Source organism: Brachyhypopomus gauderio, chromosome 1 (genome assembly GCF_052324685.1).
Source record: "Brachyhypopomus gauderio isolate BG-103 chromosome 1, BGAUD_0.2, whole genome shotgun sequence".
NCBI classification, from domain to species: domain Eukaryota; kingdom Metazoa; phylum Chordata; class Actinopteri; order Gymnotiformes; family Hypopomidae; genus Brachyhypopomus; species Brachyhypopomus gauderio.
The window spans coordinates 26,590,540-26,613,988 of NC_135211.1; the positions used below are offsets into that span (position 1 = coordinate 26,590,540).

At 46.3% G+C, this 23,449-nt stretch overlaps 1 protein-coding gene and 1 long non-coding RNA gene across 3 annotated transcripts in view; one reads left to right on the forward strand and one right to left on the reverse strand.

Annotated features, from left to right (window-relative positions):
* epha8 (eph receptor A8) overlaps positions 1 to 3,685 on the reverse strand; it is a 52,663-nt gene extending 48,978 nt beyond the window's left edge. For both annotated transcript variants that reach the window (XM_077006313.1, XM_077006305.1), the window contains exon 1: positions 3,407 to 3,685. In XM_077006313.1, coding sequence (XP_076862428.1) covers positions 3,407 to 3,497 — 91 coding nt within the window. In that variant the 5' untranslated portion in view covers positions 3,498 to 3,685. The remainder of the gene's footprint in view (positions 1 to 3,406) is intronic.
* Positions 3,686 to 7,740: 4,055 nt separating this feature from the next.
* The window catches only part of LOC143514752 (uncharacterized), a 51,764-nt gene continuing 36,055 nt past the window's right edge, over positions 7,741 to 23,449 (forward strand). Inside the window, exon 1 of the long non-coding RNA XR_013130947.1 lies at positions 7,741 to 7,975. This is a non-coding gene — a long non-coding RNA (uncharacterized LOC143514752). The remainder of the gene's footprint in view (positions 7,976 to 23,449) is intronic.

Here is a 23,449-nt window from a genome sequence, read left to right on the forward strand (position 1 = left end):
TGAGCAGAGCGTGAGGAGTGAAGCTCTCTCGCCGTGCGCCCCAGGACGACACGCTCGCCATCACACAGCCGTGCTGCCACACTCACTGCACATGGACAACCAGCACTGGGATTTAATAATCTCACTTTCAAATTATTGTTTCTCTCAGAGGCGAGATAAGGACTTGCTGCAGGATTATTTTTTTTGTCACACTCTGAGCGAGGTTTCCTCTTTTTCCTTCTTCTTCCTCTATTCACTGATCTTCTCAAAACCACAAACGCTACCACTGTGGCTGCATAGGCAGGTTTAAGTCTGCGATGGCTCTTTAATGCCTGCGGACGCTTTCACGCGTGTATGATGTGTAAATCAACTGCCAACTAGTTCTCAGAGGTTGTCAGATCTCTGTACCAATCTCTTCAGCAGCAGAGATCACTTCACCAGGACCTAATTCTACCACAACAAAAGCAACCAATATGCTTACCAACAACTGTCTGGGCAGCCGTGGAACTCTTCTGTGTGGAGAATCAACAGAAGAGCCAAAGTTCGTTTAGATCCATCAATTATAACAATTGTAGGCTAGTTGAATCATTGTTAGTACTTACTAATGAGATCAATGAGATTTTATCGTATTCATTTTCTTACGTCGGGTGCAGGTGGCATCATCCCTGCACCTTCAGGGTTCAGGTAGAACATCACCGTCTGGGTCTAACATCAACAACGCCGGCTCACTGCAAACTGCTCATTACTGTGAATTTTGAGATCAAGGTACTGGCAGACCAAAGTGGAGAAACTTTTAAAATATTGTATTAATATTGAATTAGTACTGCATAAACACAGAGGAGTCAAGCGCTTTGAGCACACAGAGCGTCTACACTCTGAGACGGGTTTCTGCTTGCTGTTTTAATTTCCTGCAATTTCTTTTACTTCCCTGTAATTCTGATCTTGTGCTGTATCAAGCGTGCATGCTCCTGTCATATCTCTAAATACTTCTAAGGGCCCCAGCATGCGAATCAAAATTAATTCTATAATTTTTTTAACAGTTAAAAATGAAAATGCCCCAGTTAGTATTGAACAGTGTGAGCTATAGTCATATCACACCATTGTATCAATTCACTGGGATTCTTTAATTGAGATTCTTTAATTGAGATTCTTTAATCATTAATTCATGAGAACTCAAACAGAAACATCGCGGCTGAACTTGTGAACTCACTCTCAGCATAATCTCCATATTCTCAAGACATTAAGCCCCCAGGCCTTCATCCACCATTCCTCATATCCCTCTCGCCTTACACGGACCGTCGGGCTAATTTGGAAAAAACGTGGAGCAGTGTTGTGTTGTGCTGTGCTGTGTTGTGCTGTGCTGTGTTGTGTTGTGATCCCTTTTGAAGAGGATCTTTGTTTTCTGTGATTTTCTTTTCCTTGTTTAATGCTTTTTATTTATTGTTTATTACCAGCGATTTTTCATGTCCATTTTTTAAATGGTTTCTGTCATTAGTGCAGGAGGGAAATACAGAGTTATTTACTGATGGACTTACTGACTGTGTTTATTTTTTACTTGCTGTCTGTGTATTTTTAAAGCAAATAATAGAGCAAATATTGGTTAAAGTAGATTTTATCCTTTATATCCTGTAGAATAAATCAAGTTCAGGTGAAATTCCACCATTACAGTCATTTCAAAGGCCCCTTTGAGCAGAAAGAGCTCAGGATGAAAGAGCCAAACATTAGTTAGTTCCCAGGGTGCTGTTGTGTGGCCGAGGTGCTGAAGGCATATGAGGGGCAGCGTTTTGCCACTGCCGTTTGTTGTCATAAGTAACTTGTTTAGGATTTAATTTTCCAGCCTTTTGTAATGTCTAAGTTTTAGATGAAAGAAGAAAGCGAAAGAGACAGGGCTGGCTGACTGGCATTGGCCCCTCACTTCCACTCTCTCTCACTCTTTCTGTTTCTATCTCTCTGTTTCTATCTCTCCCTCTCTCTCTCTCTCTATCCATCTCCCTGTGCCTCAGTGCCCTCCTCATGTTGTATTGAGCTGAACTCGGCAGCTCGTTGGGGGGGCAAACAGGCACGCAATGTGTGAGATCACTTTGTGCAGCGCAGCGGAAGACCCCATAGCCAGGGCCCTCACACGCAACGCCCCACATCCCCGCCTCCACCGACAGCAGAACCGCACGCTGACCAACACACCGGCACAGGAGGTGAAGCCCAGTCCGCATCAGAACCTGTCAGAACCAGTAAAGATGCACGCTTTGGACCACACAATAGATACTGCTGTCTGGGACTTACCAAATTAAGCTATCAATTTGAGTGAATTAGCTAGTTCCTAAAAAAGGACTTTTTGAAGATTGGAACATATCACTCCTATATGACACAGGTATAGAACACCTCTAACAGGTAACACTCCTATATCACACAGGTATAGAACACCTCTAACAGGTAACACTCCTATATGACACAGGTATAGAACACCTCTAACAGGTAACACTCCAATATGACACAGGTATAGAACACCTCTAACAGGTAACACTCCTATATCACACAGGTATAGAACACCTCTAACAGGTAACACTCCTATATCACAGGTATAGAACACCTCTAACAGGTAACACTCCTATATCACACAGGTACACTGCTTATGGTTGTGTACTGAATGGGTCGAGTCAGGACAGTGATGCTCTTGGTGAGCCACCTGGAATGTGTTCTCCCCCGACTGCTTCATATATACCACTGTATCCAGTGTGTGTGTCAGTGTGTGTGTGTAATCAATGTGTGTCAGCATATGTGTGTAACCAGTGTGTGTCAGTCTGTGTGTGTGTGTGTGTGTGTAACCAGTGTGTGTGTAACCAGTCTGAATGGTCAGCGGTGTCATGACCTGCACAAGTACCCAAACACTTACAGTACATGCACACACAAATGTACACACGTGCACACACGCATATACACACATATGTATACACACACACAAACATTTGCAAAAAAGAAGAGGCACATTTCTAATGCTAAAAGCATCCCATTGAGTTCATATTGCTCCAGGGAAACTTTAACATAAACATACACACAGTCTCCCCCTCTCTCTCTCTCTCTCTCTCTCTCTCTCTCTCTCTGTCTCTCTCTATCTCTCTCTCTCTCTCACACACACACACATAGATGCACACAGATATGAACCTAACAGCTCTGAGATTAAGTTTGCTCCCTGTACATATGGTGCATTAAGAGTGGCATTAACCCCTATGATACCACCCCCCCCCCCCCCCGCACACACACACACACACACTCCTCGCCTAACACCCACTCTCACACACACACACAAACACACACACACGCACACATGCACACACACGCACACACACACACTCTTCGCCTGCCCCATGCCCCCACATGCAATGTGCTATAATAGAACCAAACAGTTTACAGCAACGGACTGGACGCGTACCTTCGTTGCTGGACGGTGCCCTGAAGCCCAGTACCTGTAAGGATGTAGTCCAGAGCAGGAGAGGTAGCAGTCCCGGATCTGATGCCATCATGCAAATGTGGACCCGCTGTGCGGAGAGAAGCTCTCTCGCGTTCTCTCTCCCTCGCTCTCTCTCTCCCTCTCTCCCCCACTCTCTGACTCTTTTTCTCTCTCCCTCTCCCTCTCTCTATGTCTCTCTCTCTCTCTCTTGCTCTCTGCCGGTGGAGACGCGTGGCGAGCTCCAGCAGAAACTCTGCGCGCATTCGGTTGACTTGAAAAAACTGCCTGCCTGCTCTCGGGCACATGCAACCCCGCCAGACGCAGCACGGGGGCGTGTGTAGCCCTGTCTGTCAGGATTTAGCAGCCAATTAGAGGCCAAGGCTTGGCACATGCACAAATGAAACCTTCAGAGCACCACACCCCCTCCTGTTTTCAGCAAAACACATGAAACACAAGCTAAACATATGACTGGTATGGACATCTCTTTCCAGCATAGTGTGCACGGATTTTCTTGAAGATGTGTTTAAATGCAGTTATGCTGAAAAATATTCACACATAACTTTTAGAGGCATGTTATTTTGATATAACTTGATGCCAAACATAACAATGTGTTCACACCACACTGTTTAATTTTCATACATGCTGATCACATGCATCTTATCAATTAATTAATTACATATTGTACAGTGTATTGTACATAATCACACAGTGTACACCCCAGAGTCAGTACCTTAACTGTGTATCTTAACCATCTTACCAATCTAATGATGGAGAAGACACTGTAATGCAGTGATTCAATGAGACATTCGTCATCTTAATGGGTAAAAGGTGAAAGAATCAGTTTTTTGCTAGAAATCACATTGTTTATTTCACACGCGAATAAAAGGTCACATACAATCAACAAGATGTGATGGATTTCTGGTTTAATAGCTTGGGGCACAAACATAGCTCATATTGCATATTGGATTATTGTTGTCGTTTTATCTGGTTGCTTCTCTTGGTCGTATCTGATGCGATTAGTCTTTCATTCTTTGTTGGAAAAATGTCCTTTCCATATCATAACCTTAAGAATACAACATTTAAAATATCATAGCCTTAGAAATGCAACACATTACACAGTTCACTTAATGAATGTATTAAAATTGTAATCTTTAAATGATCTGTGATTCCGCGACCTTAAACGGAGGGAGGACGTTAAAAGCGGACTCTGATTGTAGAGATTAGCTCAGATAGAGCACTTTAAACATCAGCACAATGACACACAAATCTCCACTCCAGCTGCCCAACATTATTCCTCTAATGTAGTTGTCAATTAAAATGGCTTTGTAAAAAGTGACATAGTTACATACACAATATAGGAACAGGCAAGACACCCTTTAGCAAATGGTTGAACTTTGATTAGCACTTTGACTGGCAGTTAACAATCATGTGTGTGTGTGTGTGTGTGTGTGTGTGTGTGTGTGTGTGTGTGTGTGTGTGTGTGTATACAGTAGAATTAGAGAATCATTTCCCTATAAGCCTAATGACTCATTTTGCTCTTTCAAAATTATTTAATTTTCTATCTTGAATTTCAGCTTACAGCCCTGAACGTAAGTATCTCTCCAGAGAAGACTTAACCTCAGACTCACCTGAAGACAGTATCCAACTAAGATGTGTAGCCATTAAACAACATGACTGTGCAACATGCATGTTAATAACAGTTAGAACACGGGCTTGAGACATGCTTCAGTCATAGCGTGGGTGCCTCCCAAACGCAGCCCTGCCGGTCTGGCCCTGCCGGGGGGGGATGGAGCGATGGAGGGGGCGGTGACCGTGAGGAGCCAAGCACAGGGCTGCGCTCTGCCTGCCAACGCGACAAGCGTTCACCCGCAGAACACAGGGGAGGACTTGTGCTGGCCCACAATCCCTAGCTCTCTCTGTGCCTGGCTGCCTGGACCCTTGCTTCAGACAGGCCTGTGTGCTCGCCTCTGACTGCCAACACGTTTGGACGGGATTCAAATGCTCTGTATGGCCAAAGTTCGCATATATTGAGCAAGTTTTGATATATTGTTTTCAAATCTGTCCCATGCTCTACACAGTCAGTTAGCTTGTTTATTTACAGTACGTAGGTTCAGAGTGATTTTTGTTCAGAAGGGAATGAAAACAAGAAAGGGGATATTTTTATGAACCAACTCTACGTTGGCCATCCAGAGCCCTGTCCAAGTGCATTAAAATGGAGGATACTGGATGTGTGTAGCTTAACATTCTCAGGGATGTCAGTGCTGGACTGTCACTGTGCTTTCAGTATGAAACAGTTGCAGGTCAAAAAGAAATCTCTCGACATAATTGACTGATTCATAGATAGAACCCAATTTTAGTGCCTTTAGTGACTGGCCGTGTGCACATTATGGAGAGACACAGACTGTGCCCTACTGGGTTAATATTGAGAGACAGAGGAGAAGACTCTATTTGTTTATGACATTATGTAGAGGTCACAGGACTGGACTGGTGAGAGCTCTTGAATTGAAGCCATGTTTCCTAGCTCTGCACCTGGACTTCTGGCTAAGAGTCGGAGATTGTGCCTCATGATTTTGAAGAGTGGCAAAATCATTGTGCGTTTATGGAAGGACAAATTAGAGCAGCCTTATTCAGACAAGTCGTCAGTATGAAATTCCATTATCATCTTCATAACAACGGTTTAATGTTTAGATCATCTGACAGCTTTATTTCTTGAAACTCCAGTGGTTAGTGAGTTTCCATGTGATGGTGGGAGAATGAAAGAAAAGAATCACAAGGTTAGACAGATAAGTGTTGTCAATGTGAAATATAGCTCTGTGCTGTAGGTTAGCAGTTGAAACTTCATGCCAAGTCTTAGTCTATCTTGCAAACAGAGGCAGAATCAAATGCAGCAGGTTCTGTAAGAGGACAGAGGGTTGAAAGCAGACTCAGGCATATAAGTGTTGTCAATCGGGAAATGGCACTGTGCTTTCTTACATAGAGGTGTGATGGTTGTTGCTTAAATTGAGCAATTATCAAAATCACTGCATTTCAGTGGGGGGAGGAGGAGGGCTTAAAAGTCTATGTATACCAGTTTGACTGTCCTACTTATAGAAGTCTACGTGTATCATCTTTGGCTATTCAACTTTGTAACAGTCTGTGTACAAACATTGGCAGTTCAAACTTGTGAAAGTCTTGAATGAAAAGGAAGGGGTGAAAAACAAGAGACCAAGGAGGGATGGAGGTGTGAATAGAAAGAGGGATGGAGGTGTGAAGAGAAAGTGAGTATGTCCCATTGGGGAGAGGATGTTTCTTTGATTTGGTTTTATCTTTAGCTGCATGGGACAAAGGTTGGTTGGTTGGCTGGCTGGCTGGCTGGAAGGATGGATGGATGGATGGATGGATGGATGGATGGATGGATGGATGGATGGATAAAAACTGAAATACAGCAAGGATGCACTTCTGTCAGTAACACAATATCTTTCATCAAAAATGTTTGTATAGTTTATAAAGAAACTGAATGGCGTGAGTTTCAACACCAGAGAGATTAGAGACTAAACATCTAAACATCTCCCCATGGCCAGACTGAGGCAGATTTCTTGTCCAAGCATCTGCTACACTGGCCTACTCCAGTGCTAAAGGATGAGGGTCATATGCTGGGTGGAGCAGTGACGTAGCAGGTCAGTCACAGATACACACACTACACATACTGTAGCTGCGGTGTCAGCAGCTGATGAGGCCGTGATGGAGCACCAGCTTGAGATGCTGCGTTTAGTGTGGTAGGGGATCACCCTCTACGTCCTCTGGTCTCTGCTCTGGACTGAGGCAACTTGCAAAACGGAAGAGGGTGAAAACTGAGTAACAAATAAAAATGGAAAATTCCTCATCTTGGTGATGGAGAACAAGCACTAAAACATCTTCACAGGTTAGCCTGCTGTCAGGCTAATATGACCAGAGACATTTGAAGAGTATTTCACTGCCTTCATCTTCCTATAGCTGCTCGGCCCAGGCGGTGATGTAAAGACTTTGTGTTAGAGTGTGTTTGCCTCTTTAGCTCCTTAGCTGCTAATCCCCAGGAGGAGAGAAGCCTGCCTTGTGAGCCCCGTAGCAGTGCCGCGTGGAACTGACACGTGCTGAGAGTGCCATCTGAAAGGAGGCTTCCTTATTACCATTTAATGTGCCTGTTTCCAATTTGAGCCGTCCTATTTCAGACTAGCAGGTTTTCAAGCTACTGACACAGCGAGGGGAAGAACAATGTATATATCTCTCAGCAAACAGTCAAAAGGATGACTAAAAGATGACTAAAAGATGACTAAATACAAGAATTATTCTTTTTTTGTCTGTGCTTCGGGTGCGGTCAAACTGTCAGCGGTGCGCTGTTACGGAACAATAACATTTACAAGCTGTAACGACTACGAGGAACAGAAATGATGGCGTCGCGTGAAGCAAACAGGACACACAGACTTGTGTTCAACATCCACGCATCGCCTGGGCCACAGCGAAGACTAAACGTGTCGACAGTCTTTACATCAACGACGTGGAGACTTCAAGCTGCGTCTTTGTACTACAACAACAGTAGGCTATTGTGTTTGTCTGGCAACACAAAAAAAACCACCTGATCCGCAAACTTTTTGTCTAAATCTTTTGTTTTCCTGACGTCTTAAAGCGATCGTCGAGTTCCTCTCAGGAGAGCAGTGTGTCAGCCTCGGGCAGGGTGGTTTAAGCACAGGTGCGTGCAGAGAAGACCTGCATCTGTGCCTGTTAGGGGGTCAGCAGAAGCAGTTGGCACGCGGTAACCTTGAATCACCTGCATGGTTGGCCTGCAGTTTGCCATTTTGTGGTGCTGTTTGACGGCAGATGGCGGGGGTCAGAAAGGAAGCCTCGTATATTGCGTGTCATCTATATATAGCCTAGACACGGTCATTTACTTTATTGTTGTTGTTGACATATAGTCTCTGTATATACTCACCACAGTATTGTTAATAATTAGTTATGTAGTTGTTATATGATACATCGATATAGGGATTATTTTCTTTAAAATATTTTTTGAGGCTGCTTTATTATTTATTATTAATACATAATAATAATTCATTCAATTAATAATTAGTTTTACAAATCAATCATTAATTGTTCAAATTAATCTGTAATAATTTGTTTCATGCAATTCATCCTTATGTGACAATAATAAATATAACAGTACTCATACTACTATGATTATTATTACTACTATTAGTAATAACAATAATAATATTAATAATCACAATAACAACAATAATAATAGTAATAAACTATATTACTAATTTGAGCAGGCCAAAGCCCTGCCCTTTTTATTAGGAGAGTTACAGTGGGAATAGCAACGCATAAACCAGCTCTGAGTTGGGCAGAGAGGTGTTAGCATGTGAATTATGGATAGCAGCAGCTACTCAGAGCAAGGAGGCCAACTTAATACTATCCAGTGGTACATGTGGGGCTGCTCAGAGTAATCAGAGCAGGGAACAAGTCTAAATCCCACCCACAGAAAGTCCAGAGGCTTCCCAAACCACACTGGGGATAACGGGACAGACAGGTCACACTCAGTTCACCCAGTCACCGAGAGGCTTTTCTGGAATTGCCTGCCAATGTTAAACATACCCATAAATCACTTTTTCCATGGTCAGGTTCAGTGCCAATTTTTAGCTAATCATATTAGGAAGCCCTGCAGCTCTGTGAACCATGACGTTGGTATAGAATCAGTAGGCCTCTTGCTAAGTCACCAAGCAAAAATTAGGCCACAGACACAGGAAAGATACCAGCGTAGACCAGATACCAACAATAATAAAACAATCATGGCTGATGACTGGAGGCAGGCTACAAGTTTATTGAATTTTTTCCTGTAGTAGAAATGTGTGTGCAACTGCATAGTAATACCTGTAGTGATGCACGCAGCAGGGGGATCCAGAGTTATTGCTACCTTTAGTAAAAACTGGGAGGGAGGAAGACTATGAAAAATGTCTTTGTTATTTATCTGCTGGAAATTTTGGTTGAAAATATGAGGGAAATCTAACCTTTAAGGGAGATAAATCTATTACAAAAATCATATAAAACACATCTGGGAAATCTGAAAAAAGAAAGCAAATTAAATCTGAGATCATTCCTTTATATAAAATATTTCCAGATCCTTAAAGTTTTCAGGCATTTATAATAAGATCTAAAGGTTTCACTAAATGAATATGACAACTTGTTAGATACAGGAAAGTCAAAAGGTAAAGGTAGCTAAAGTAAAGTAAAGTAAAGGTAAAGGTGAGGTAAAATAAAAGTAAAGTTAAAGCAAAGGTAAAGGTAACAAAGGTAAAGATAAAGTAAAGGTAAAGGTAAATGTAAAGGTAAAGTAAAGGTAAAGGTAAAGTAAAGGTAAAGGTAAAGGTAAGGCAAATGTAAATGTAAAGGTAAAGGTAAAGATAAAGCAAAGGTAAAGGTAAAGCAAATGTAAATGTAAAGGTAAAGTTAATGTAAATGTAAAGTAAAGGTAATCTAGCATAAGCTAAATGTTGAATTGTCAGCTAATTGTCACTGTTAAAGATAATGTATGGTAATGTTTGGTATCAATAAATGATCAAAACACTAAACTGAAAACAGGTGGGTGCCATTAATATTGTAATGCAGTAATATTTTTATCGCTCAGACATAATTTACTGAAAGCAAATTGTGGGTTGGAGCAGGTGGGTGGGGCTGGAGGCGGGGTTTGGTGCTGGGCAGTAAAGGAAAGGAAATTCTCCAGAATCCTTTGTGTTTCTCTTGAGAACTCTCTTCTTGAGCTCACTAGAGTTCTCTTTAAAGTTTAGGTCAATGGAGTAGCATGACTCTAGCAAAAGCTTGACTCTGTATTCAGTGACACATTTCAGGTTGATCTGAAGGTATCCTTTGGGTCATTGTTCTTCAGAAATATCCAGCTCTGACCCAGTCTGGGTCTGCTGTAAGAAACAGACTTTGATTTACCATCTTCTTAAAATTTGATAGATAGAAATTTGCCAAGCATCCTAACAAGATTCCATATGAAACAAGATGAGCCTCACAACTCACTATATTTTACAGAATGTAACGTACTGATCAGGCAGACAAGGATCCAAGTGCGGATAATAGCCGCTTTTATTGAAACAGCAATTACGGAGTGATCAAACAGGCGAGTAACTCTGTTCAGGGGGTGTAGTGCAGGAGTGATATGATCGTAGTCAGGACAGTCCAGGGTCACACCGATGAGACAGAAGCCAGGAGGTACAAAGGGACTAGGCAGGGGACGAGGTCTAGGAGGAGAGCAGAGGTCGGTACACGGGAGAGCAGTAACACTGAGAAAACGCTTGGTATGTGGCATGGCAACAATACTTCGCAACCCGGAAGAGAGGAGGAAGCTTAAATAGTAGCAAAGGGGAGGGGCGATGAGCGACAGGTGAACCGCATCACACGGGTATCATGTGCTGTTCCTGACAGTACCCCCCCTCTGACGAGCGGCTCCAGCCGCAACAGATCGGTTAGACGGGGGCCGGCCACGACGCCTGGGAGCAGGGAAGTTAGGATGAGCAGCGTGGAATTCAGCGATGAGAGGAGGGTCTAGCACATCCCGCGCGGGGACCCACGCCCGTTCCTCGGGACCATAGCCCTCCTACTCAATGAGATACTGAAGCCCACCCCGACGTCGACGGGACTCCAGGATGTCCTGAATGAGGTAGGCAGGGCGACCGTCGAGCTCCAGCGGCTCTGGTGGCTTGGCGAGCGGCGTGGCAGCAGACATGGGGCTGTAAAACACAGGCTTAAGCAGTGAAACATGAAAGACAGGATGTATGCGATACTGAGGAGGGAGCTGCAATTTATAGGACACTGCATTGACTCGACTCAGGACCTTGAAGGGCCCGATGTACTTCGAGCTGAGCTTCTTACAATTCTGTCGCAGGTTCAGGTTACGGGTGGACAACCACACTCTCTGACCTGGGTGGTAGACCAGAGTGGGCAGGCGGCGACGGTCAGCATGGAGCCTCCGAGTATGCAAGGCACGGCGTAGGTGTACGTGGGCCCGCTCCCATGTTCGCGCGCTGTTCTTGAACCAGTCGTCCAACGCCGGGACGTCTGATGGCGTATTGTCCCACGGAAAGAAAGCAGGTTGATAGCCATATACACATTGGAATGGGGTCATCTTGGTGGAAGAATGCATAAGTGAATTACGGGCATATTCAGCCCAGGGTAAGTACTTGCTCCAGCTGGATTGAGAGACACAGTATCGCCTTAGGAATCCCCCTATTTCCTGATTCACTCTTTCCACTTCTCCGTTAGACTGAGGGTGATACCCGGAGGTAAGGCTCACTACGACCCCGAGTAATTTGCAGAACTGTCTCCACAACTGTGAGGTGAATTGGACTCCGCGATCTGAGACAATATCTTCTGGTAACCCGAAGACGCGGAAAACGAACGTAAAAACGGCTTGGGCTGTTTCCATGGCAGTGGGCAGCCCTGGAAAGGGAATCAAGCGACACATTTTTGAGAATCTGTCAACTACGACTAAAACGACTGTATTCCCCTCGGACTTGGGCAGGTCAGTGATAAAGTCCATCGCTATGTGTGACCAGGGACGGCGTGGAATCGAGAGCGGTAACAGTTTCCCTACAGGGAGTGTTCGAGGAGTGCGACTCTTAGCGCATACGCTACACGCCAATATATAGTCCCGCACGTCGTCTTTCAGGGACGCCCACCAATACCGCCGTGACAGGAGATGTGTAGTGCGTGTGATTCCGGGGTGACCAGTACCTGCGGTATCGTGTGCAAGCTGTAGGAAGCGCCCTCTCAGCGACACAGGAACATACTGCTTTCCTTCTGGGCAGTCGTCAGGGCTGGGATCACTGTGTAGAGCGTTTTCCAATTCGCCTTGCAGGTTCCAACGAACAGCAGCCAGGAAACAGGTGCGAGGCAGTACATACTCCGGTATTTTGTCCGTGGGATCCTTTTCATGTATACGTGACAGGGCATCTGCTTTAGTGTTCTTTGAACCAGGCCGGTAGGAAACGGAGAATCGAAACCGGGAGAAGAACAATGCCCATCTGGCTTGTCGGGGATTCAGTCGTTTGGCTTCCTTCAGGTATTCCAGATTTTTATGGTCTGTGTAGATGACAAACGGATGTTCAGCCCCCTCTAACCAGTGTCTCCACTGCTCTAAAGCGAGTTTTATCGCTAGAAGTTCTCGGTTACCAACGTCGTAGTTTTGTTCGGCCGGTTGTAGTTTCTTGGAGTAGAAGGCACAAGGGACCAACTTAGGGGGGTTTCCTTGGCGTTGGGAGAGAATAGCTCCCACACCCACCGCCGAGGCATCGACCTCCACCACAAAAGGGACTTGGGGATCAGGGAGATGCAGAATAGGCGCCGAGGTGAACGCCCCCTTAAGCAACGAAAACGCCCGATCAGCCTCGGGTGTCCAGTCCAGCCGCAGATGCCGCCCACCCCGAAGGAGGTTGGTGAGCGGAGTGGCCAGCGAACCAAAACCCCTGATGAAGCGGCGATAGAAGTTGGCAAACCCGATGAAACGCTGTAGTTCCTTTCTCGTCCGAGGCACAGGCCATTGCGTGACAGCCGACACCTTGTCCAGGTTCATGGAGATCTGCCCAGGGGATAAAGTGCAACCGAGGAAGGTCACGGAAGTCCGATGAAACTCGCATTTCTCCGCTTTGGCGTAGAGGCGATGCTGCCGTAGACGGGCTAGCACTGCAGTGACATGTCGGACATGGTCCGCGACGGAGGTGGAATATATTAGGATGTCGTCTATGTAAACTATGACAAACTTCCCTATCAAGTCACGGAATATGTCATCCATGAAAGCCTGGAAGACAGACGGGCTATTGGCAAGCCCATACGGCATGACAAGATACTCGTAGTGGCCTCGGGCAGTCACAAACGCAGTTTTCCATTCGTCCCCCTCACGAATGCGAATCAGGTTATATGCACTCCGCAAGTCCAACTTGGTGAACACACGCGCCTCCCTGAGGCGTTCTTGCGATGCAGAGATGAACGGAAGGGGGTACACGAACTTGGAGGTGACAGCGTTTAAGGAGCGATAGTCTATACAGGGACGCAGCCCTCCATCCTTCTTCTCTACAAAGAAGAACCCTGCAGCTACGGGTGATGTAGAGGGACGGATAAACCCCTTCTGAAGGGCCTCGTCTATATACTTTTCCATTGCCGAATCTTCAGGACGGGACAAAGCGTATGGTTTCGTTTTGCGCGGGAGTGGGGAGCCGGGCAGCAGATCAATAGCACAGTCCCCCGGTCTGTGTGGTGGCAGGTGACTTGCGCTTTCTTTACAGAAGACGTCTGCGTAATTCCGGTACTGAGCAGGAACGGCAGTTTCGAGAGGGGAATCGGGGCTTTCTATGGACGAAGACCGGAGAGGTAAGTATATGCAATGCTTGAAGCAGTGAGAACCCCATTTCGCGATTTCTCTAGTTTTCCAGGAGATATCCGGGTTATGTAGAGACAGCCAGGGAAAGCCGAGAACAACAGGATCACGGGGCGACGGCAGGAGCAGGAACTGAACAGTCTCGGTATGAAACAGACCTATCTGGAGTGTGATAGGCACCGTACACTGGGTAATCAATCCCTCACCTATAGGTTGGCCATTCAGCGCGTTAACTCGTAAGGGAGGACTGACTGACGTAGTGGGAATACGTAATCGGCGGGCCATGTCAACATCTAGGATATTACCTGCAGCCCCGGAGTCTACGAGTGCTGACAGGTGAGTGGACATGCCACCCCAGATGACTTGCACAGGCACATTCAGTTGATTGTGACGATCTAAGCAGAAAACGGGGTTGCTTATGTGTCTGCTGGTGGGGCTCTCCTCTCCAGCGCGAGCTGGGCGAACTGGGCAACGAACACGGAAGTGGCCGCTCTCACCGCAGTACAGGCAGAGGTTCTCCTGAAGACGCCGAGACCTTTCGTGCGAGGACAGCGGGGTCCTGCCTAATTGCATAGGCTCCGAATCCTCTCCTGGTGTGTTAGGCAATGGCAGGACTTGTCGATACGACGCGAAGGAGGGTGGATTCCCACAAGACGTCTGACGGTGGGCGAGTAACAGCTTGTCGACGTTCACAGCTGTTTGAATGAAGTCCGACAGCGACTGCTCTTCACTGCGACAGGCGAGCTCTACTTGTAAGTCCTGTCTTAATCCTTTACGGAACACGGTTTTGAGGGCTGGTTCGCTCCACCCGCTACCGGCAGCCAGGGTACGGAACTCTCGAGCGTAATCCGCTGCGCTACGTTGCTCTTGACGAATTTCGCACAACAGGGTGCCCACGTCTCTACCTGCTGCCGGGTGGTCGAACACCGACTTGAACAACGCAGAGAACTGCTCCTCAGAGTCGAGAGACTGGTCTTTGCTGTTCCACAGGGCGGTTCCCCAGGCACCGGCCTCTCCAGTGAGATGCGTCAATACGAAGTCTATCCTGTGCTTCTCGGTAGGGAACTGGGCAGGGTGATGCTCGAAGTACAAGGAGCATTGCATTAAAAAGTTCTGACAACGTTCCGGAGAGCCGTCATACCGCTCCGGTACTGCTACAGGAATACAGGGAGGAAAGACGGGCGGAGCGGCGGCTACAGCAGCCTGATATTGAACTGACTGGATGGCCTGGACGTTCATAGCCACGATAAGCTGTCGAACCTCTCCTTGGAGTACGGCGATGGTATGTCCTTGCTGAGCCAGGAGTGCAGGTACGTCCGCTGGATCCGTTGTATAAGGCGAAGTATTATGTAACGTACTGATCAGGCAGACAAGGATCCAAGTGCGGATAATAGCCGCTTTTATTGAAACAGCAATTACGGAGTGATCAAACAGGCGAGTAACTCTGTTCAGGGGGTGTAGTGCAGGAGTGATATGATCGTAGTCAGGACAGTCCAGGGTCACACCGATGAGACAGAAGCCAGGAGGTACAAAGGGACTAGGCAGGGGACGAGGTCTAGGAGGAGAGCAGAGGTCGGTACACGGGAGAGCAGTAACACTGAGAAAACGCTTGGTATGTGGCATGGCAACAATACTTCGCAACCCGGAAGAGAGGAGGAAGCTTAAATAGTAGCAAAGGGGAGGGGCGATGAGCGACAGGTGAACCGCATCACACGGGTATCATGTGCTGTTCCTGACACAGAACCTCAATATTAATTTAATCTGGCCATTGAATTCAGCTCTGGTCAAAGTTCCAGTGGTGTTTTGCAAATACTGATGGCGCAAAGTGGAGGCTTTCTCATGGCCAACCTCCTATAGCTCCTATTATAATATGGAAATGCTGTTGATGGAGGTGGTGTTTATGGAGATAGTGTGTATGGAGGTGGTGTTTATGGCATGGAGGTGGCATTCATGGAGATGTTGTTTATGATGTTGGTGTTTATGGAGATGGTGTTTATGGAATGTAGGCTGTGTTTATGGAGGTCTGACTGTGGTTTTGTGGGCTTGGTGACCCCAGGATGCAGTTTCTCAACTGTGAACCTCTGGTAGAGTTGTGTTGTGGGTGTGAGATGTGGGTTTTTTTCAGTTGTGAATAGACAGACAGAGGACAGGACATTATGGACAGAGGTCCTTCACCAGCTGTGCCTGTCTCCCCATTCGGTAGTCACGCCTTTCCTAACAAAGGCCTGTAAGCGTGAACACACATTAGCTGTTGCACGACTGCCCTGTTGTCATTCCTGGGGTCGGTTGGAGCCACTTTTCCAGCACAGGGGTCACAGTCTCTAGAGCTCCATCACCCTGGGACAACGTTCCTGTTACCACTCCATATTCTCTCTATTTCCTCTTTCAGTTCCAGTTATTTTTCAGCTTCCATTGTATGTCTCTATCAGTTGGGTCTGCTACGTCCATCACATCTATTATTATTACTGTAACGATCAACGGAGGCGGGTAAACGCAAATGCAGAAATGTGGAATTTATTTAAATAATTTAAGTGAGACACTGAACATGAACGGATAACTTAGGTAAAGGGGAGTCACGAGAGTACCGGGAAACACACACATATAAACTCAACCGATTAAACAGAGAAGACATGAGCGATTAAGACTAACAGATATGTGAACTATGGAACCAAAGCATAAACATGACAAAGAATATACTAAACGAATACACATGTATGGATGGAGATATTTATATATATATATAGATAGATTTTCTAATTAGTGCAATCCAGGTAAAATGAGTGGAATCAACACAATCCAAGAAGCCTATGCAAAATCCTGATATATATATATATATATATATATATATATATATATATATATATATATATATATATATATATATATATGTGTGTGTGTGTGTGTGTGTGTGTGTGTGTGTGTGTGTGTGTGTGTGTGTGTGTGTGTATGTGTGTGTGTATTTGTGTGTGTGTGTGGTGTGTGTGTATTTGTGTGTGTATGTGTGCATCTGTATATAAAAGGCAATGAGCTACATAGGTAAGCTGACTTTCACCTTGATAGTTTAGCTCGGGTGTATTCCTAACCAAATTGTACAGTAGGGGGCAAGAACGAGTTTTCAAACCTGTGAATTACAAAGACCACAACGAATCACACGTGTGCTTATATGGATGCAGCCACGAAGCCGCCAGGTTTGCTTCATGGAAAATTCATTTTTAAGAAGCTTCCTAATGGAGACATTGACAAGACTAAAATTGTTGCACCTTATGCAACGCGGAATTAGTTTATTGTAGGAGTTTTACCAGTCTAAAGTACCATTTAAACACAAAACACCTGTTTGCTAATGCTGCTGACGCTGGGTCAAGCACTGATGCAGCCCAGGGCAAGACTCGCCACCAAACTACTCTGAGTGCAACCGAGACAAGGTCAGCACAGCTCTATCAGACAAGTTGACCAATCTCTTCGCTCAGTGGATTGGCACTAGCTGCCGGCCCATAAGCATGGGTAGATATATATATATATATATATATATAGCTCATTAGCTCATATATATATAGCTCATTAGCTCATACACAAGGTCATGTATGTATATATCCTACCTCTTCCACATGTACCCTGTCACATATATACCGGGGCTGCTCATGTTGTAGTATTCCAACAGTCCTCTGTTCTCCTCTCTTGCTCACAAGTGTCTAGTTTTTGTTCTAGTAGCCCACTTTTCAACTGCAGCATCTGACACAGACCTTGTTGACCAGAGCTATGTGCAGTGTGGCTCTCAGTATCAGTGAGTTTGTGTAAAGGATCTTGCCTGAGGGATGGGCACGTTCAGATTTGATCTCTCAACCTCCTGTACTGAAGGCAGTGGCATAACCCACTCAGCTGTCCAGCCAATAGCTGCTATCAAATAGCTACAAAGAGTGAGGCAGGTCCTGAGAGGTCAGCCAAATGAGGAAAGTGAGATCAACACCTACACTCAACCAGTCATCAGATATCCAGCTGGTATAATAAGCTCACCAAAAGACAGAAGCCACTGACATCAAGATTAGGAAACTCCTCACAACGCACGGAGGGTTCATCCCAAATCCAGCACTCTGAGACTGGACTCTAAGTGGACGCAGGTGGGGCCAGGGATTAGTGAACCTCAGAGCCACTATGGGAGTTGTAGCCTCAGTTTCATGTTCTTAGCTGACAGGAGTGTCACCTGGTGTGGTCTTCTGCTGCTGTAGCCCATCTGCCTCAAGGTTTGACATGTTGTACATTCAGGGATGCTCTTCTGCATGCCTCAGTTGTAACGACTGGTTATTTGAGTTATTGTTGTCGTTCTATCAGCTCAAACCAGTCTGGCCATTCTCCCCTGACCTCTGGCATCAACAAGGTCTTTGCGCCCACAAAACTGCCGCTCACTGGATATTTTCTCTTTTTCGGACCATACTCTGTAAATGGTAAATCGGACCATTCTCTCTGTGTGAAATTCCCAGTAGATTAGCAGTTTCTGAAATACTCGGACAAGCCTGTCTGGCAACAGCAAAGTGACTTAAATCACATTTTTTCCCCATTCTGATGCTCGGTTTGAACTTCAGCAGATCGTCTTGGCCAAGTTGCTGACATGTGATTGCCTGATTTGACATTTGTGTTAATGAGAGAGAGAGAGAGAGAGAGAGAGAGAGAGAGAGAGAGAGAGAGAGAGAGAGAGAGAGAGATTCAGGACTCTTCTGGGTGGAGATCTTTAATGTTGTTCCCAGGACTCTTCTGGGTTCATTCTCATAGTTAAGGGGTCACAGGCCCTAGTGCTCAGATTATGGGACCCACTGTTGCCTTCACCTTACACATCTTATCTAACTCCTCTCAGCTCTTGGCTTTCTGTGGTCCTTGTTCCTGATGTTTATTGGGCCTGCTCCATCCATCACTATGGCCCTCTTCTGTTGTTTACCCTCCACTACTACGTCTGGGTGCTTCACCATTACCATGGTGACAACCTGTATCTGGACACTTTGCCAGCCACTTGATTGCATTCTATGTGGGCTATGTCTCCTGGTGTCTTGCATGTCTCCGCTATGTCCTGGTTTGTCTCTGAGGTGCCTTTGCACTGCCAGCATATGGAGAACTGTCTGGTGTGTGTGTGCGTGCGTGCGTGCGTGTGTGTGTAGGCTCTTTAACCTTCAAACTTTTAACTTTTAATATATATATATAATATATATATATATATATTTTATATATATATATATATATATATATATATATATATATATATATATATATATATATATATATATATATATATATAGCGCCCACCATAATTGTTGGGTATCCCTGGTTAAAATTAAATATTATTAAATATTAATTAATAATTAAAAAATAATTATTAAATATTAAAATATATATAGATAGATAGATAGATAGATAGATAGATAGATAGATAGATAGATAGAGAGAATGTTTATATATAATGATGTGTATGTATATGCAGATGTTGTTACTACTATATATAACAGTGTTTGTTACTTATTAAGCCATCTTGAGGAAATGTTACTGTAACGTGGCTCGCGCCACGGAGCGAGGAGACGGACACAATCGCTGAGAAGAGCGAGATTTATTAAAGGAGTTACCATCATCGTCGTCGCTTAGCCAGGCAGGGTCAATAACAGGAGGGCAGTCCGTATAACACGCAAACACGGGCATAACAACGACAGGGGAACACGAGTACAGAAAAGAATCAAAAACAAGAACACACTACGGCCAGGTATACGATGAGCAAACAGTCAAACATCCAAATCAATCACACAAAATACCAGACAAAGGACAAGGGAGACTCAGGGGCTTAAATACAAGGAATCTAACGAGGGGCAGGTGACGGTAATAACACGGGGCGTGGTAACAAACAAGGTAATCACAGAGACGAACGAGCGGGCGGGGTAAACAGGTACGAAACACAGACACGAGGGAGTTTGGAGTGACAGCTAACGGAGGGGGGCACGGTCATACGTGACAGTACTCCCCCTCAAGGCGTGCCACTCCGGGGCACGCAAGGGCAGACAGGGCAGGGGACCACGGGACACAGGACAAGGGACCAGGGGCATGGCAGGGACTGGAGACAGGGGAGCAGAGCCTGGCCAGGAGCCGGGTAGGGACTGGGCAGAACAGGGGACACAATGAGACCCGACAGGGCCAGGGCGAGGAATAGGGGCAGGGCCAGACGAGACAGGACCGGGAACAGACACGGGAGCGGGGCCAGGGGACAGGGCGGAGGCAAACACAGAGGCAAAGACACCATGAACAACGGAGACAGGCACTGGCACAAGGTGGGTGACAACTTGGGGAACAGACATGGGGACAGGGACAGAGATGACACCACAGGAAACAGACACAGGAACAGGAACATGGACACGAACAGACACAACCACGGGGACAGGGACCAAAACAAAACCAGGGATGGGACCAGGGAGCAAGGGGAACACGGGCAACGGAACATAGGAGGCACATGGCGGAGCAGGGGGAACACAAAGTCCATGCCCAACAGGGGGCAGCACAGTCCCAAGGGCAACAGGCGGGGTCCGCTGGCGGGCAGCGGGGACAGGCGAGGTCCGCTGGCGGGCAGCGGGGACAGGCGAGGTCCGCTGGCGGGCAGCGGGGACAGGAGCCGGCAGGCGGGCAGCGGGAACAGGAGCCGGCGTGGACTGCCGACGGGCAGCGGGGACAGGAACCGGCGTGGACGACCTCCTCGGGATCGCGGGAACAGGCCGCAGACGTGACATGACGTCCTCGGGGGGCGGAGTCGCCGCACTGACGTCCTCGGGGGGCGGAGTCGCCGCACTGACGTCCTCGGGGGGCGGAGTCGCCGCACTGACGTCCTCGGGGGGCGGAGTCGCCGCACTGACGTCCTCGGGGGGCGGAGTCGCCGCACTGACGTCCTCGGGGGGCGGAGTCGCCGCACTGACGTCCTCGGGGGGCGTGTCCGCCATACTGACGTCCTCGGGGGGCGTGTCCGCCATACTGACGTCCTCGGGGGGCGTGTCCGCCATACTGACGTCCTCGGGGGGCGTGTCCGCCATACTGACGTCACCGGGGGTCCGAGCCGGCCACTCCTGGGTTGAGTGGCTAGTACTCCCCCCCAAAAATTTCTTGGGGGGCCTTCGGGGAGCGGCTTCCGGGAGGACGACGATGTCATGCGCTGTGGCGGCGGGGCTCTGAACCGGGGGCGTGGTCTTCCTTCCCCGGTCTGGTCTGCGCCTGGAAGAACATACAGACACAACTGCTTCTCGGTGGCTTTCATTGTGACTCCACCTCGTCGGAGGTATCGGGAGCTCACAATGGCTTTTGAAAGCCAACCGAGAGCCAAGCCAACGCTCGTCTGCACATTCATTCCGTCTACCCGAATCTCGCGCTACAGGTTGCTCCTCCCTGTAGCGTGTGTCGAGTCGGGCAGACACGTAGCGCTTATCAGGGAGCTCGTCGCTAAAGCTAGAAACCGAAAGTGATTTCGCCTTGTTTTTACAGCGACGAGACTCCCCTGTACCCACAGCGCAAGGGGAATTCCTGTCTCTGGTTCGTTCACGCTGTAATACCGGAGAGTCGAACCGAATTAAACCAGCCAACATCTCATTACAGCGATTGAACTTACCAGAGTCTCGCTCTCTCGCTGTGTCCTTGTAAGGTCTGGTATTATGTAACGTGGCTCGCGCCACGGAGCGAGGAGACGGACACAATCGCTGAGAAGAGCGAGATTTATTAAAGGAGTTACCATCATCGTCGTCGCTTAGCCAGGCAGGGTCAATAACAGGAGGGCAGTCCGTATAACACGCAAACACGGGCATAACAACGACAGGGGAACACGAGTACAGAAAAGAATCAAAAACAAGAACACACTACGGCCAGGTATACGATGAGCAAACAGTCAAACATCCAAATCAATCACACAAAATACCAGACAAAGGACAAGGGAGACTCAGGGGCTTAAATACAAGGAATCTAACGAGGGGCAGGTGACGGTAATAACACGGGGCGTGGTAACAAACAAGGTAATCACAGAGACGAACGAGCGGGCGGGGTAAACAGGTACGAAACACAGACACGAGGGAGTTTGGAGTGACAGCTAACGGAGGGGGGCACGGTCATACGTGACAGTTACATAATTATATAACTGTATCAGTCAGAAATGGATTTGCATTTCCTGCTTTATTGTGATATAACATCCTGGACTTGGTGAGGTACCACACAAAGTTCTCTTCAGAAGGAGCTTGGTCACTCCTGTCCAAAGCAAATATTGTGAACTCTTCTTTCTGTTTGCATACCCTACCTATATCGAGCCAGTCTGTTAAGAGCTGACCCATTGAGAAAGATACCCAAAATGACGCTAGTCCTTTAATAACACTGTGACAGATAGCATCGTTCCTCAAAGGCCTGACCGATGTCACTAACAAGTACCACAGTTGTGACTCTTTTGAGCACTGCTTGTATACATCAGTGACAACAGAATGTTTTTACCCCAAGTGTGAATAAATAAGTTATTCTTTTTGAAGTGCCTCATAAGGAAGATATGCAGCAATTTTGTCCTGGCATTTATATTCCTTTGCTGTTTTTTGATAGACTTCATTGTCCTAAATTTGAACAGTGTGCAAGTTAAGGTAAAAGGGTTATTGAGAGTTGTATGAAATATCACCATCATGGGAATCATTATTCTCTTCTTGCATCCCTGGGTCAAATCAAAGGTGCACAGCAGGTCTTCAGTCCAGCCAAGTTCTCAGTCTCCATTTTCCATCTCTCACGTGCTTATGTCACTTTTAAAGCTTCCTGTGTTTTGATCAGTTTTACGAGTTTTCGCCCCTGATGCTAGAGCACAACAATGTTCCTGCATGAGAGCATCTAGGTGAAGCCCTACGTATGTGCTCCTCTAATATGCACCACTTTTTGCAATCTATTCAGTCCTTTCATTGACACAGCGGGCTTTCAGGACTCTGATCCACGGACACCGGCATCCTGCCTGCTACATCACCTCCACTTTCATACAGTCCTGTTTAGGTGAGACCACTGGCATTTTTACTTTAAATTCTCCATTCTGTCTCCCTTCTGCCCTGCAGTTCACCACCTTTATTCCTTTGATGATAGCAAATGTTGCTCTGATCTCTTTCAAAAACTTATTGCGCAAAAGTGTACAGACAAAATGTATCTTGTTGATTAATGTGATCTTCACTGTTATATACTCTGCAAATTGGCTCCGGGTTCTATTGAACATGCTACTGCATATGGTTAACATGCATGTACTGTAAATACCACACAGCCACATGGACCCTCCCTGTAAAGGCACTATATAAATCAAAAGTGACTCTGGATTTGGTGACCAGATACAAGACCTCAAGGTTTCAATGATTCTTTATTGTCATTCGCATCATGTTGTGCATGAGGTGGAATAAAATTGAATACTTAAGGTCCCAGTTATACCCCAAAATAACAGCAACATAAATATTTATTTTAAAAAAATTGTAATTAAAAATAATAATAATAGAATAAAATAAACCTATGTATAAAGTGTGTAAACGTGTGTAAGTGACCCATGTATAATACATGAGGTGCTTTTGTGTGTGTAAAGTGTCCAGTGGCATGGGAGATGACTTATACAGAGTTTAGACTTATACAGTGATATGTTA